The 17010-nt window shown below is 42.0% G+C and overlaps 1 protein-coding gene across 2 annotated transcripts in view; it reads left to right on the forward strand.

Annotated features, from left to right (window-relative positions):
- The window catches only part of GRPR (gastrin releasing peptide receptor), a 47434-nt gene extending 34387 nt beyond the window's left edge, over window positions 1–13047 (forward strand). The window contains exons 2-4 of one of the 2 annotated variants that reach the window (XM_051827626.2): window positions 3789–4140; window positions 5798–6177; window positions 10161–13047. In XM_051827626.2, the coding sequence (XP_051683586.1) occupies window positions 3789–4140; window positions 5798–6177; window positions 10161–10224 (796 nt within the window). In that variant the 3' untranslated portion in view covers window positions 10225–13047. Of the gene's footprint in view, window positions 1–3788; window positions 4141–5797; window positions 6318–10160 lie in introns of those variants that run through there. The other variant, XM_002719900.5, reaches the window with a different exon arrangement.
- Window positions 13048–17010: the final 3963 nt, after the last annotated feature.

Genomic DNA, 17010 nt, shown 5'->3' on the forward strand with positions numbered 1-17010 from the left:
TCACCTCTTAAAATCTCTGAGCTTCAGTTTTCTACTTATAGAACAAAGATGATCATGTCTACCTGTTGGGGTTGTTTGGAACATAAATGATATCATCTAGATATCGATTCTCTGCCTGGCACAAAAAAAAAAGAGCTTAGTACACAGGATTTCTTTGATATGTAATGAATAGTTCATATCAGAAAATTATTTGCAATGTAATTTTAATTGTGCAAATAATATATGAATATATCAATATTTCAATGCAAATCCTAGATGTATTACTTCACTGGCAAATATTTTAGCATGTCTTTAATAAAGTATCTTAAGGAACATATAACCACAATATCATTATCATAGACAATATATTAATTCCTTGATATTACCAATTTTCTTCAACAGTCTTGAAAAAATTTTTTATGGTTGTTGGAGTTAGATGAAAAATTCTAAAGGGGTCCACATATTTCATTGGGTTTATATATCTTATACATCTCAGACTGTAACTGTTCTTCCTTGTTATTCTGTGCGTATTTGTTGAAAAAAATAGAGTCATAATTCCTGTAGAATTTCTAATTTAGAATATGGCGGGTTGCGTCCTCAAAGCATCATATAACTGGTTCCTCTATCCTCACATTTTCTGAAAACTGGTACATAAATCTAGAAGCTTAATTAGATTTACATTCAAATAATTTTTTAGTGAAACTAAAGAAGAAATGTTCCTATACTATTTCCTATGTTTTAAAAGCTGTGAATTTGGAATAGTTCCCATAGCATTTTGCACACAGGAACACAAGATTCCCTAAAAGGATGGAGGTAAGCCATTCACTCCAGTTTTTGACTCATACATGAGGGAATCATCTTTATTCAGAGATTCTGTGGTACTTATAACTGTTATCTGCCAAAAAATACAGATAGAAGTCATAATTACTATTTTATCTCTAATAAATTTATTAGCAGTATGTTTAGCTATATGCATCCTTTGTGGAGGGTGTTCACATATATCAATTAAGAATATAAATTTGTTGCCTTCATTCTAAGCTAGTATTAAAAATGTTTGAAATGGCTAATGAATAGAGAAAAAATTAGGGGAAAATATAACTTTCTTTAAAATTTTTATTTTTTATAATTGCTTAAAATGAAAGCAAACCTGAGTACATTGAAGCAGGACTGTGGTGTTTTTCAAGAGTGTTAGGGTTTGGGTGTGTTCAATAAACGATAGCCTTGTGCTCCTTACCTGAGTTGAGAACAGAGAGTCTGTGACAAAAATCAGATAATGGCAAAAACAATTGCTCTCAGGTCCACTTCCGCCTTCAAGCTGTGGTCGTGCTCTCTCCTGTGCAGTTCCTGCCCACTGAGTGAGCCAGGGAAGAACTGAAGTCACACTATTCTTGGGGCAGCCCTGGCCAATGACTAAGCAAGGTGGTGGGACAAGTGGCTGATTATGTCCATCCAGGGCAGGGCTCTCCCACTGGTCAATCTTTGATCCCAGGCTTCCCACTGGGCTGGTGTAAAGTGACCAGCCGTCCTACTTTGCTGAGAGTGAGGGTTTTCCTGAGATACAAGGCTTTCAGTGCTAAAACTAGAAAATTTCTAGGCAAACTAGGGTGGTTTGGTAACCCAAGCTATTGTATAGCTCGGCAAGTCTGCCTGGAGGCCAGAGAGCTTACTCTGGCTTATCCTGCTTCCTTGCCTTTTTTCCTTTCACAAGCATTACTTCGGACTTCATCTCAGTGTCTGCTTCCCAGAGCCCACAACCCAAGACAGGGGCATGAACAGTTCATAAACCAAGAAAGACCCTAAGTCTTCAAGAGAAGACAAGACTGAAAGAATGTCGCAGGGTAAGGGAAAGATTAATTTGACAATTATAGGGAACCTCCTGGGTATAACTTTTCAGTGGGCCACTCATTTTGCATTCTTTGAAAGAGAGAAGAGGCATATTTAAAATACTCAATGACTTAGGATCCTTATACCATATTTTTTTAAAAAAATTCTTTAATTTTTAGATTAACATGAAATACTTGCATATTTTTCTGGGTTACAGTACAATAGTTCAAAGATATAGGACATTAACCAATCATATCAGGCAATTAGCCCTTCCATTTCCTTGACTGTGGGCCCTGGTTACCCTGCTATTCTGTGGAACACCAGAACCAATTACCTTCACCCAGGTGTTTTGGCTCCCACTATCCAACCTCCCTCATCTCCTCACCCTTCCTAGCCTCTAGTAATCAATATTCTAGATTCATATTGACTACACACACACACACACACACACACTTAAACTTCTACATATGAGAGAAAACATGTGTTTTTTTTTTTTTTAATATGTGGCATTTATCTTCCTGTATCTGGCTTATTTCATTTAACACAGTGGTCCACTCAATGTTATACAGTCATTAAAAAAAGAATTAAACCTTGACATTTGCAGCAAAATGAATGGAATTAAACTATATTTTAATGCTCAAAATGAAGATTTTGCCTCAAAATAGCACGTTTTCATGTCCCTCTAAACAGCAACATGCTTTGTTATTAATTTCTATAATTTAAGAAGAAAAATTAAAGGAGCTTTAGCTTTTCTGAGAAATATTCTTTTTTTCTTTGTCAGGCAGAGTTAAACAGTGAGAGAGAGACAGAGATAGAGTTATAGACAGTGAGAGAGACAGAGAGAAAGGTCTTCCTTCCATTGGTTCACCCCCCTAATGGCTGCTACAGCCAGCGCTGTGCCGATCCGAAGCCAGGAGCCAGGGGCTTCCTCCAGGTCTCCCATGTGGGTGCAGGGACCCAAGCACTTGAGCCATCCTCCACTGCTATCCCAGGCCACAGCACAGAGCTGGACTGGAAGAGGAGCAACTGGGACTAGAACCTGGGGTGCTGACACCGCAGGTAGAGGATTAGCCAAGTGAGCCACGGCGCTGGCCCTCTGAGAAATATTCTTAAAATCAGGGGCCAGCGCTGTGGCATAGTGGGTAAAGCCACCGCCTGCAATGCCGGTATCCCATATGGGCGCCAGTTTGAGTCCTGGCCACTCCACTTCCAATCCAGCTCTCTGCTATGGCCAGGGTAAGCAGCAGAAGATGGCTCAAGTCCTTGGGCCCCTGCACCCACATGGGAGACCTGGAGGAAGGTGCTGGCTCCTGGGTTTGGATGGGTGCAGCTCCAGCTGTTGTGGCTAATTCGGGAGTGAACCATCGGATGAAAGGCCTCTCTCTCTCTGCCTCTCAAATAAATAAATAAATTTTAAAGAAAAATCATGAGATTTTGAATTGTACAAGATGGTGACTATGGTTAATAACAATGTTTTATACTGCTGAAAATGACTAGGAAAATAGATTAAGATTTTTATTTATAAGATTGATTTTTAAGTGTTCTCACCCTCCCAAAAAAATAGTAGGTTCATATGTGAGGTAATACATATGCTAATTAACCCAATCTAGCCATTCCACAATGTATATCTATTTCAAAACATCATGCTATATGCAATAAATATAATTTTGTTGATTTAAAAATAAATTTTTCTTTAAAAATGCATCTGAACTGATGAACATGAGCAGAATGTTATTGCTGGAGAGAAGGGAAGGCATCCTTGAGAGTCCAGCTGGGGGAAGGCTAGTAACATGGTTGGGGTGTGAAATTTAAGGAGGCATTCACTGTCACGATAGTGAGTTCAGAGTCTGCTTACACGAACCTGAGAGTGAGCATCTCTCTAAATATTGCACCCCAGTTAATTGACTTGCCTCACTCTAGTCCTGGCCCTGGCATCCATAATAAAATTTGGCAACTGATGTAGAATATTCTCTTTCCTGTCCCAGGTACAAAGCCATTGTCCGGCCAATGGATATCCAGGCATCTCACGCCTTGATGAAGATCTGCCTCAAAGCTGCCTTGATATGGGTGGTGTCCATGCTGCTGGCCATCCCAGAGGCTGTGTTTTCCGACCTCCATCCCTTCCATGAGGAAAGCACCAACCAGACCTTCATTAGCTGTGCCCCGTATCCACACTCGAATGAGCTGCACCCCAAAATCCACTCCATGGCCTCTTTCTTGGTCTTCTACATCATCCCACTGTCAATCATCTCTGTCTATTACTACTTCATTGCCAAAAATTTGATCCAGAGTGCTTACAATCTTCCTGTGGAAGGGAATATCCATGTCAGGAAGCAGGTAGGTGCTCAGGGTCAAATTAATTTCCTCCCTCAGAGTTGGGTCTCTTGCATTTCTGTTGGATTCCACTGACGAGTACAGTATTTAGGTGCCCGTGTTACTTGATTCTGCAAGTAAAGGAGGTAGGTGAACCGTGGCCAGATGCTAAATGCAAACTCCTACTCATGGCAGCCTGAGAATTCAGATGTTCTTTATAATTTTATTCCCTTGTTAATTTATTCCTAGGAAGGTATTGAGAACCTGAAAAGTTTTGAGTGTGGGTTTCTTTCTGAGAAATATCTCAGAAAGTATGGTTGCTATTTTAATTTTAAAAAATAAAGCACTGATGCTCATAGGGATGTGACTTCTTTAAATTCCAAAGAGATTGGTTAGCAAAAGGAGGGTTACACATGGAGACAATGCAGAAGGGGTGGAAAAACAATGCCAGATGAAGAAAAAGAAGTAGTCTGATTAAGAGAGGCTTACACTAATCTGAGCTCAAGTCCAGGCTTCATGACTTACTCACTTGCCCTCTCTGAGCCCCCATTTTCTAATTTATGATATAAGTTAAAAGCCCCCACATTGTAAGGCTAGTAGAGGATTACAAGAGAGAGAGCAGGAGAGGAGAGGAGAGGAGAGCTAGCGAGCAAAATATACATATGTAAAGTTTGGACTTCAAGGCATGTAAAATGCCCTCTACAGATGTTAGACTCCCTCTCCCACCTTCCATAAGCCCCCATAATTGCATCCTGGAGGTACAAATGGTAGAAACTGGCAGCTCTGGCATTCCCATCTTTGCCGGTTCTTGCTTTCTAGCCCAGATGTAGATCGAGTGGTATTTATGATGAGAAAGGCAGAAAGACTTCCCCCCATCTCATTTAAACTCATCCTTTAGAGTTGTCCCTTCCTGCCTTAATCATTGGGGAAGAATGGCAGTCCTCAGTGAAACTGTCTCCATACTTGGAAGAATTCTCAGTGCCAAACATCTACAGCACTCCAAATTCTTCAATGAAAAACATGTTTCTCCTTAGGGTAGCAGAAGGAATTGGGAGCCAAAGGAGATGCTTATTCTACGCTTATCCTATTTCAATCAAAGAACCTTAGATTCTATTTGTACAATACAGTCAAGAAATAACTTTTGATTAACACATAATAATCATAACTATAATAATAATAAGTTGTCCTGGTTTGGCCAATGAAGAAAAACCAAGCTGGCTGCTTTGCTGAGTATCAGAAGGAATCAGCCATTCTTAACGTGGTGCAGAGGGAGCCATGAAGTTGCCTGGCTGATAAACTGCACCGATGCTCTCCTGAGGAAAAAGAGGGCACTTACTAGAATTTCATTGTGCAATCCATTCAAGCATGTAATCAACTTTGTTTAAAGATCTATTCTCAGCAGCATTTTCTAACTCTATTCTACCCCGTGGGTTTCTGCTTCCTGGCTCATCCATCTCTATGTTTCTCACCCTTTTTTCTCTCCTTTCCTGTGTTTCTGTTGCTCTTCTCTCATTTTATTGCAATCTCTCTTATCCTCTCTTACTTTCTTTTTCTGTGCTGTTGTGAACTCATCTGTTTCCCTGTTTTCCCCTGCCTCTTGCTGTCTGAATCTTTCTCTCTCTGCCTTCTGTGACACCGACCCTTGGTCCATCTGTCTGTCTCCGTGTGACTCTCTCCTTAGATCGAATCCCGGAAACGACTTGCCAAGACAGTCCTGGTGTTTGTGGGCCTCTTTGCCTTCTGCTGGCTCCCCAACCATGTCATCTACCTGTACCGCTCCTACCACTACTCTAAGGTGGATACTTCCATGCTCCACTTTGTCACCAGCATCTGTGCCCGCCTCTTGGCCTTCACCAACTCCTGTGTGAACCCCTTTGCCCTCTACCTGCTGAGCAAGAGTTTCAGGAAACAGTTCAACACCCAGCTCCTCTGTTGCCGGCCTGGCCTGATGACCCGATCCCACAGCACGGGCAGAAGTACCACTTGCATGACCTCCTTCAAGAGCACCAACCCCTCTGTGGCCACCTTCAGCCTTATCAACGGGAACATCTGCCATGAGGGGTATGTTTAGACTGACCCTTGACCTTGCCCTCCTTGGGACTCCTGATTTTGCCTTATTGCTGGTCAGGAACCCTCAAGTCTGTTTAAGTATACCTTCCAAAGATGCTTAACAAGGCTTATGAGTGGTGTAGGTAGCTGGGGGAGAGGCCCAAACGGATCGTTATTAGTTTCTAACTAAAGCCATTGAGGTTTACAGTTTTCCATTTCAACCTGTGACTGTTTCTTCTGATGTAAAGAAAACCTTTCATTTTCTAGAAAGGTAAGAAACAGGAAACTATTATTTTAAGTATCAAGCCCTGATATACAGGTAAGACCAATTAAATCATAGAAACTATATGAAGAGCCAGATTTAGATAGCAGAGAAATCATACACTGAGTGTCTACCTTGTGAAATACTTTACCTTGTCCTTTTCCTTCTTTAAGCAGAAGCTAGTAATTTAAATACATGCCTTGACTCCTTTTCTCAAGAACATCTATAATACACAAACCAAGGAGCAAGTTTTCTTGACACTCTTAACATGAATACTTAATCCTCCATGTATGAGGGACAGTCTCCAAACTGATAGGGCTGAAAGTCAGTTTAAAATAAAACAAACGCCTCAAATTTAGAAGATGTTACTGAGGACATAGGGGAAACACTCAATACATACTTTAAGGTCAAATACAAGCAAAAATTAAGATCCTTGTGTGGCTATGGAGTAGTATGTCTCCCTTTAAACTCTCACTGGATGGAAATCCTGATTGCTGTTATACAATTTTAATTGTCCATGGTGCAATTTTACCATAGAGAACTCTTGGGGAGAAAAAAAAAATCATACTATCAATTTGTGAAATATTTATACATGCTCAATATGAGTATACCATACATATATAAATATTTATACATGCTCAATACTCATTGAGTATTCAATACTTTCAATAGTATTCATAGCTTCAATACTCATTGAGCATGTATAAATATTTCTATATGTATGGTAGTTGTTTTTGGTATACACATTTTGCACCAAGTGCTTTTACTTCAACTTGGCTGTCTTAGTCTCAACATTCCTGCAGTTGTTTCAGTGTAAGAAGGAATCATATCTGTTTACATTTAACATGTGCTTCCCCCAAAGTTTGTGGGAGGGAATGAATACAATTTCAGTAACACATATTTCTGTCCCAATTACTCACAGGGAATTTGCAAAGGGCTTAACGTTATAAACTGATAGAAAAACACCCACACAGAATTTAAAAAATATCCCACAGAGCGAAAAAGACTGGACTGAAATCATTTTCTTACTTCAAGTGAGTAAAATTGGCTCTGAAAAGATTTGACCATCTTATTTTAAAAACCTTGAACCCGGTTTTTCTTTTCTTTTCTTTTTCTTTCTTTCTTTCTTTTTTTTTTTTTTTTTTTTGACAGGCAGAGTTAGACAGTGAGAGCGAGAGAGACAGAGAGAAAGATCTTCCCTCTGTTGGTTCACTCCCCAAATGGCCTCTACCACCAGAGCTACGCTGATCCGAAGCCAGGAGCCAGGTGCTTCTCCTGGTCTCCCATGCGGGTGCAGGGGCCCAAGCACTTGGGCCATCCTCCACTGCCTTCCTGGGCCACAGCAGAAAGCTGGACTGGAAGAGGAGCAACCGGGACAGAATCTGGTGCCCCAACTGGGACTAGAACCCGGTGTGCCGGCGCCGCAGAGGATTAGCCAAGTAAGCTGCAGCGCCGGCCCAAACCCAGTTTTTCTTGAGTTGAAGGCCAATTCTGACAGACTGCAAACATGTTAACCCACTTCAATAAATCTGAATGCTACAAATGTGCCGTAATGTGTATCCCTTTTAGCCTAAGACCATTTTAAGTCAATTTTTCTCCAGGTGAAACAGAAAAACTCAGCTCTCTTGCACATGGCACATATGAAAAGATTTTTGTCTCTTGATTCCAGGAAGTGCTGTCTACAGAGCTTCAGGAGTTAGCGCCAAAGCAGTTGTAAAGATCTGTGTTTACTGTTGTATTAGCTGGAGCTAAGCCTCTTTGCTTCTGCTTGCTACACACTCTTATGTATGCTGCACACCTGCTTTCCTGGTAGTCCATACTTACATTGCACAGTCTGAAAAGCCAGGCAAATAGTGTAGTCAAAGGAACCAAGGTTCCTCACTTGACATCCCAACTTTGCCTTTTGCTTTATTACCTTGGCTATCAATTTCCCTTCTCTAGACTCGCTTTTTTCATCTCCAGGATGAGAAGACAGCACTAACAGCCCCTTGATTGCTAAAATTCCCTGAGCTTCCTCATCAACTTTAGTTCCATCCCTAAAGCATTTATGTGGCCCATTTTCTCAGCTACCCACTTTTGCTACCTTTGCAACAACTTCTGCTGCCTTTGAAAATCTTTCACCCACTTTTCTATACTCATGTTCCTATGTGCGGCATGAAATGACATTAATTCTTCTGTTGCTTCTTTTGGAATAATTTTCGTGAATGATATTCCATGAGCTTGCTATGTTTGGGAATTACAGCTACAAGAGACATAGGAAAACATATTGCTCAATTTCCTCATTATACAAACAGTGCTCTCCCTATTTACCCTTCTTCAAACTCCAGACCCCTGTTATCTTGAGCTACTGTTCCACAAATTTGCCCTTGGCTTTCTTCAAAGCCCCTGAATGTAATTCTGCATAATCTTCCTCGAGCAGTTTGGGAGTAGGGCTCTTCAGGTCTGTTTCAGTTAACTTTGTGGCATAGTGGTCTGCTTCCAAGCTTCTGGACAAAGAGCCTGAGGTCTAGGTAGAGCTGTGTGTTCTCATGCAAATCTTGCTAGCTCTTTGAGATTCTAAATAGAAGAGCTGGAGGAGGCCTCCGCCCTGCCTTACTCAAACACTGGTGAAACTAGCTTGCAAATCAACTAATGGGTTGACTCAGGCCTCCTCACTAGAAAGGAGTTGGGGCACTGTTCTAGAAAAGTCAAATGTTTATTCCACCTCAGTAACCCAAAACCACGTGAGAGAGATGCAAGCCCCCTCGTGGGGTTGGAGCTGAGACATCTTATGCCTGGCTTCTAAAGATAATCACGTTTAGCGCTTATGTTTTTGGCAAGGGAAAAAAAATCAATTTTTGCTGTGGAAAACCATCTGTGTTTATTCAATTGACAGACACTACCTTTCAATCTATCTTAAATTGAGCCTCCCTGAGGCAGGCAGCTCAACAGTGATAGATTAAGCAATAAACAAAGCCGCCTTCCCACCAACGACTGCTGCTGGCAAGGAAGGTGCAGCTGCTGCTGGGAGTAATATTCCACAGCAAGATGATCCTCCCTGCAAAGCACAAGGCCCCTCCCTGGTGTAGATTTTATGATTCCCCATAAATGCAGGGGGCAAATCCTGTTCCTCTGGCGGCTCTACTTGCCCACTGAACCTGGCCTTCTGCCTCATTAACAAGCTCTGGATTTCCCTCTTCACCCCACAAACAATTTGGTTTCATCTTGGAGGATGGAGAACCCTGAGGTAAATAAACTGTTTAAAGGCTGCTGCAGATGAACCAAGCTCATGTTGCTATGAAAATGCACACTGAATAGAAATAAATGGACTTGACTGTAGCACATGGACACACTTGGGTTGTAAAGTCCTCCTTTATGCCAAAAGAAGCAGTTGGTTATTGGTTTCAGCCTCTTTTCCGCACATCAAATGGCCTCTGGCAATAGAGATTAGCTTTGTTTGGGGACTACACATTGAATGGCATCCTTATCTGTGGACTAAAGGCTGGCTAAATCACTTTTTTCCAGAAGTGAGACAGAAACAGTTGCCCTGGGAAGCTGACTATATGAGAGTTGAATAACATCCCTGTGTATCCCGGGGAGATGGGAGGGCTGTAAACTTGCCTGCCATTTCTGCCCTTCACACCCACACTAGGAGGGAGCTGTTGTTAGAGAGTAGATGATTAGTCCTGGGCTTCTGGGAGGCATGGAGCACATTTTGCAAATGTGTCTAATTTTCGGTTGCATTTTTATGAAGTGGATTAACAGCTGAAAACAAAGGAATCCTTCACTCCCGTGGAATCAAGCTTTGGGTGCGCTAATCAACGAAATGAAGCCTTCACAAGCTCAACTTCATTCTGTACCTAAATGGTCATTTCTCTCAGCCCCTACCTGGAACCCTTCCAACGACTTGATATCGAGTATTCTCTTTCTATAATTTTGACCTTCAAAGACATCCTTTGTTAGGTGAGGGGGGATGGGGACAAGCATTAACTGCAGCTGAATAAACCCAGAGCAATCAACGAACAGCACACTGACAACAGACTTCTCTTCTGTGAAACCTCATATTGGAAGTGTATTCAGTGTAATTCATCTACATTTTTTTTAAATTCAGTGTTGCACATATATTAAATTTAAGAGCCCTTGGGTTAGAGTATTGGGTGGCCATGATTAATTTTTAAAGTACTTTGCATTTACCAAGTGTTCATGGTCAATAAAGCACTTTTATAGTCATTACCTCATCTAATCCAAGCCTATCCTGCTGGCCAAAGAGCTGCTTTATATCCTCTATTATGGAAATTTAAAAATACTAAATTCACTTAACTAATGGCCATCTACCATTAGATTAAAAGGCCCATGGCACCATGAGGCTGAAACATGAAACTGTCAATATTGGATCATATATGACTTACACAAAGGCGATTTCATCTGGTTCAACTTAATCTGATTTCATTTTGTTCTGACATGAATTAACCATGGTTCATTCTCATGGTCTGTTCTGTGACACTGAAGAACAATGCCAATCATCACTTCCCCGGTTTGTAGGATATCCTGTTACCCCCAAAGTGAGTGTTTAACTTGGCACTAGGGAGTAAACAGGATCACTGAGCCCCAGGAGAGCCGTATTAGAGAGGACAACATTCCATGTCACAATGAAGGGGGAGGCTAAGACAAGAAGCCATGATCATGGGGAGCAAATCATAGGCCATGAATACACTGTTTTTGTCTAAAACCTGAATGTAGTCTTGTGGCCCTGGCAGTGCTGGGTAGGAAAGGCTGGGTTTCACCAATGATGTGCCAAATGCAGTGCTAAGCACATAAAGCCTTGGCTCAGACAATTACTTAGTGATCCTAAGATCACATAAGACAGCTGAATAGCAGAATGTAAATATGGACCTGGATCTCTCTTAAGTCCACGCGCATTTCACTGCTAAGCATGCCTTCCCAAATCCAACCTGTGTTGAGAAACAAAGTTCATAGCACCTAACAGAAAGCTTCATTCCTTTCTCTAGAATTTGTCCAAAATCTGAACGAGTGATGACGTCAAACAATTTTCCCAAAGAACATCAAAGCACACGAGTTAAGGACCTATTGAGGGCAGAGGCTAAGAGTGAGCGAGCACAGAGTGAGTGAGCAGGGAAGTCCCTTAGTTCCAGTTGCCTGCACCCTTATTCCTACCCCCATGCACAGACACAATTTAGCTGGAATTAGAAGCCCCAGGAAGAATTTCCCACTTGGTTCTGTAACTCATTGAAGAGAGAAAAAATTTGGTGAAAGACCAAGTCAGGTTTGGAAATTTATATTCATTAAATAAAAGTTAAAAAAAAAAAAGAAAAAAAAAAGACCAAGTCAGGGAGACAACCCAAGAGAGAACAGTCAATCTAGGCATCCTCCTTTTAATCAAGATTAGTCAGGGAAAAAAGTGTCAGGAAGAAATGGAACCATGTACACCTCCCACTTCTCTCACAAAATGGTAAGATATGATCATGGATGATTTCCTGGGGTCCTGGGGTCCAGGCTGCATGGGTAGACTCAAGTAGAAAAATATTTCCTGGACTAAGGGGTCAGGGAAGGAGCTAAAGTACAGACTTGGGGATCTGAGTGCATAGTCCTAGGTGCTCTGCTAAACACAGACATCACTGACTCTCTGCCCTCTCGGAACTCACACAATTCTAGAAAATACTATTTACTCCCTCCTCCCCCATTTAAAATTCACTCTCACAGTCATATAATGACATGAAAGGACTCTCATAATTTTATGATCTTTTAACAGAAACATTTTAACACACAGCAAAGCCTCATTCATCCAAGACCTCATTAGCTCCCAGACAAGCTGGACTATTTTGGTAGAACTCAGGACTTTCAACGTTTAAGGCACATTATATAATCTGGGCCTGTTGTGATTCCAAATTTTTTATCACTTTGTTTTGATTTTAGCTACTGACATTGACAACACACGTACAACATTAAGAAAGGAAGACTGATTTTCTTTAAAGTTTTTTTTCCGTAATCTGGACTTTATTGATTCAAGCATGATCATTTTTTTTGCATTCAGGTCAGCAGGGTTTTGGGTAATGAAATTTGTTGAAACAGTCAATTCAGGGAGTTGTAAAAAAGTACAAGGCACAAACTTTCATGTCATTTTATGTTTTGTTTTAAATATTACTCATATTTTGTAAATTGTAATTGTACTTGTTATTATTAACTATAAATATTTATTGCATTGAAAAATGTACTCTGTGTTAAATAACTCAGAACAAATTCCAGATTTGGTATTTAGAGTAAATAATGTCACGGCTTGACTCTGCCTAGACTCCTTGGACAAATGAATTATTTACTGGAAATTCACAATATTAATATGAATGATTTAGATCCTCTTAAAAGTTCAGACTCAACTGTGTGACCATGTGAAGCTCTATAAAGTGTGCTCTTTGATTGAATTTTATTTTTTCAAGAACTGCTTTCACTGCTTTTATCACATTGTATGTGATCTGTATGACATTAAGTCAAATCCAGTGTAATAAGCTGAATGTTCAAGTTGTAGAAGAGGTGAGTTTCATTCCTTAATATAATAAAGCATAACATATGAAATGGACAGATGCATGTATCCAATGTTCAATAAAAAATCACTGTTGCACAAATGCAGTCTGTGGCTGTGCGCCCCTCAGTTCCTTAATTCCTTGAACCACCTACCACAGAATCAGCCAGGCTGCTTGTTGCAAAATGCAGATTCCTTATTGACTTGGAACATCTAGAGGTGTGGCCAAAAAATCTGTGCTTTACAATAAGTACTCCAGGTGATTCCTCAGAACTAGAGTTTTATTCAAATTTTAAAACTGTGTATGTATTTACCTTTTGAATAAACCATTCTCATGGCTCAAAAATCAAAAGCATAAAAGTATCTGGTGAAGGGCCGGCGCCGCGGCTCACTAGGCTAATCCTCCGCCTAGCGGTGCCGGCACACCGGGTTCTAGTCCCGGTCGGGGCACCGGATTCTGTCCCGGTTGCCCCTCTTCCAGGCCAGCTCTCTGCTATGGCCAGGGAGTGCAGTGGAGGATGGCCCAAGTGCTTGGGCCCTGCACCCCATGGGAGACCAGGATAAGTACCTGGCTCCTGCCATCGGATCAGTGCGGTGCGCCGGCCGCAGCGTGCTGGCTGCAGCGGCCATTGGAGGGTGAACCAACAGCAAACTCTGCCTGTCAAAAAATAAAAAAAAATATTTAAAAAAAAAGTATCTGGTGAAAAGTTCCTCCAGTTGTCAGACCCACGCACTTTCCACTTCGAATGGGTGACTACTGTTACACTGCTATTACTTTCTTACATGCATATAGCACAACATTCAACATTTTTACACATACAAAAACAAACTCAAATATTTGTATTCCTGCATCCTACCACCCTTTTACGGAATGGTAACACATACTGTTTTGTCCTTCATTTACCTCACTACACACTGTATCTTGGAGATCTTTCCATATCAGTATATAAAGTGCTTCCCCATTCTTTCTTATACCTGCACACTATCCTGTAATTTGTTTACCCAGTGCCCCTTTGATAATCATTTCAGTTTCCAAAAATTTGCTATTATCACCCATGTTGCAATGAACAACACATATAATTTCATGCATCAGCAAGTACTGCTATAGGCAAAGTTTTTTTTTTTGTTTTTTTTTGTTTTGTTTTTTTTTTTTTTTTTTGACAGGCAGAGTGGACAGTGAGAGAGACAGAGAGAAAGGTCTTCCTTTGCCGTTGGTTCACCCCCCAGTGGCCGCTGTGGCTGGTGCGCTGCGGCCGGTGCACCGCGCTGATCTGAAGCCAGGAGCCAGGTGCTTCTCCTGGTCTCCCATGCGGGTGCAGGGCCCAAGCACTTGGGCCATCCTCCACTGCACTCCCGGGCCACAGCAGAGGGCTGGACTGGAAGAGGAGCAACCAGGACAGAATCTGGCACCCAGACCGGGACTAGAACCCAGGGTGCCGGCGCCACAGGAGGAGGATTAGCCTATTGAGCCGCGGCACTGGCCAGCAAAGTTCTTAAATATAGGATTAGACACAAAGAATATATGCCCTTATAATTTTTATGAAAATTACTTGAGAGAGAAAGAGGGGTATATAGAGAACGCCCATCCTCTGAGTTCACTCCCCAAATGTCTACAACAGCAGGGTTGTTGGGGGCAGGTCTCCCACATGGGTGATAGGAATCCAAGTACTTGAGCTGTCACTGCCTCCCAGGGTCCACATTAACAAGAAGCTAATCAGGAGCCAGAGTTGAGAATCAATGGAGCCCAGTTACTCAGAATGGGATGCAGGAGTTTTAATCTAGGCTAAATGTTCCTGCCCTTATAATTTTGATGGTTATTTTTTAAAAAAGATTTATTTATTTATTTGAAAGTCAGGGTTACACAGAGAGAGAAGGAGGGAAGGAGAGAAGGGGAGAGAAAGGGAGGGAGGGAGGGAGAGAGAGAGAGGGAGAGAGAGAGAGAGAGAAAGGGAGAGAGGGAGAGAGGGGAGAGAGGGAGAGAGAGGGAGAGGGAGAGGGAGAGAGGGAGAGAGGGGAGAGAGGGAGAGAGAAGGAAAGAGAAAGGGAGAGGGAGAGGGGGAGAGAGGGGAGAGAGGGAGAGGGAGGGAGGGAGGGGGAGAGAGGGAGAGATGTCTTCCATCTGCTGGTTCACTCCCTAACTGGCTGCAACAGCTGGAGCTGCGCTGATCCAAAGCCAGTCTCCCATGCACGTGCAGGGGTCCAAGGACTTGGGCCATCTTCCACTGCTTTCCCAGGCCACAGCAGAGAGCTGGACTGGAATTGGAGCAACCGAGAATCGAAGCAGCGCCCACGTGGGTCGCTTGCACTGCAGGCGGAAGCTTCACACGTTATGCCACAGAGCTGGCCCCTTGATGGTTATTTTAAATTGTACTCCTTAGGACTCAAATACTAAAGCTTGAGAATCCTTGATTTCAGGATTATCTTAGACAAATCTAGCTGAAAGTTCCAGAAGTTTAGCCTATACACTTCTTGAAGTCTACTTTTCTTTCTTCCCATCTAGGACACTGCTTACTGTGAAGAAAAAAAGTAATAGATTCTAAGGTCAGATTTCTAAAAAGACTGAGGACAGTTGGCATTTAGCTCATGAATTGTTTTATTCATTCCTGCAGGGTCAATGGTTAGGAAGCAAATTCTTTCTTAGTCGCCATTCCCACTTACATGCACTTTGTGCAATAACTGAGTAGATGATCAAGTCTTTTAGAACATTTACAATATTAAAGCAGCATGAGAAATATCACCTAGTTGTGCATAAAGGAAATTGATGGCAAAGAAATGACACAGCTACAGCGGATGCAGATAGGCGTTGTCCAGCCTCCCTGTACCCTATGTGAGAAGAGGTAACACTAGGGGTATCTATGAAGTGCACTCAACAAATTCCTTGAGGTACATGCTGACAGCCATGGCAAGGGGGCCTCTGAGTGGGGCTATATACATCCATGATCTTGGGAGAAGGCCTTCTGCTCCCCAGATTTCTTACTACTTCCCCAACCATGCACCCCTCCCTGTTGATGTGTAGCATGTGGCATCCATGATTGAGTTGTAAATGCTTTCTAAAAGTGTCAACCCTTTAAATCACTGAAGGTGTTCATTCCTAATTGTGCCTTAAGTAGACCCTTATCTAGTTTGCCTGGACTAGATATGGAAGTGGATAGTCTAAAATCTTTGAGATACCCAGGCCATAAAAGGCCAATCCACGGGGCCAGCACTGTGGCGCAGTGGGTTAAAGCCCTAGTCTGCAGCACTGGCATTCCATATTGGTGCCAATCCAAGTCCTGGCTGCTCCACTTCCAATCCAGCTCTCTTCTACGGCCTGGGAAAGCAGCAGAAGATGGCCCAAGTCCTTAGGCCCCTGAACCTGCATGGGAGACCCGGAAGAAGTTCCTGGCTCCTGGTTCCATATCAGCTCAGCTTTGGCCATTGTGGTCATTTGGGGAGTGAACCAGTGGGTAGAAGATCTCTCTCTCTCTCTCTCTCTCTCTCTCTCTCTCTCTGGCTCTACCTCTCTCTCTAACTCTGTATTTCAAATAAATAAAATAAATATTTTTTAAAAAGAAGGCCAATCTGACATTTAAGTTTGGTCCATGTTAATTGTTCAGAGCACCACTGAAAGCCAGGTGATTTTCCCTATTAGAAAGTCTGGACTCTCTCTGTTAGCATGCTGCCTACCATGCCAGAAAAGAAAGCATTTTGATGCGCACACTGTAATACAGAAAACTTAATATTCTCTTAGAGGAATGGATTATTGGAAGTGGAAGATACTCCACAGAATTCCCACATATCTTCATTTCACAAATGAGGAAGTTAACAGAAAAGTCATGATTTGTTTCTACTCTCAGTTATCGCATGTACGAAAATGAAAGCTAATTGGCTTGGAGATGGCATGGATGAAGTGAGCAGGGACAGATCAGTCCCTTCTGCTAGAGATAAGGCAAATCCATGCAAGACTGTTATACCACACCAGGCAGAGAACCTTCGTGTTCACTGAGCTCAACGCTGATAAACAATGGATTCTAATGTAAGAGAGATGGATTAAGATCCTTTTTTCACTTTAAAAAATATTTATTAGAAA

Source organism: Oryctolagus cuniculus, chromosome X, assembly GCF_964237555.1.
Source record: "Oryctolagus cuniculus chromosome X, mOryCun1.1, whole genome shotgun sequence".
NCBI lineage: Eukaryota > Metazoa > Chordata > Mammalia > Lagomorpha > Leporidae > Oryctolagus > Oryctolagus cuniculus.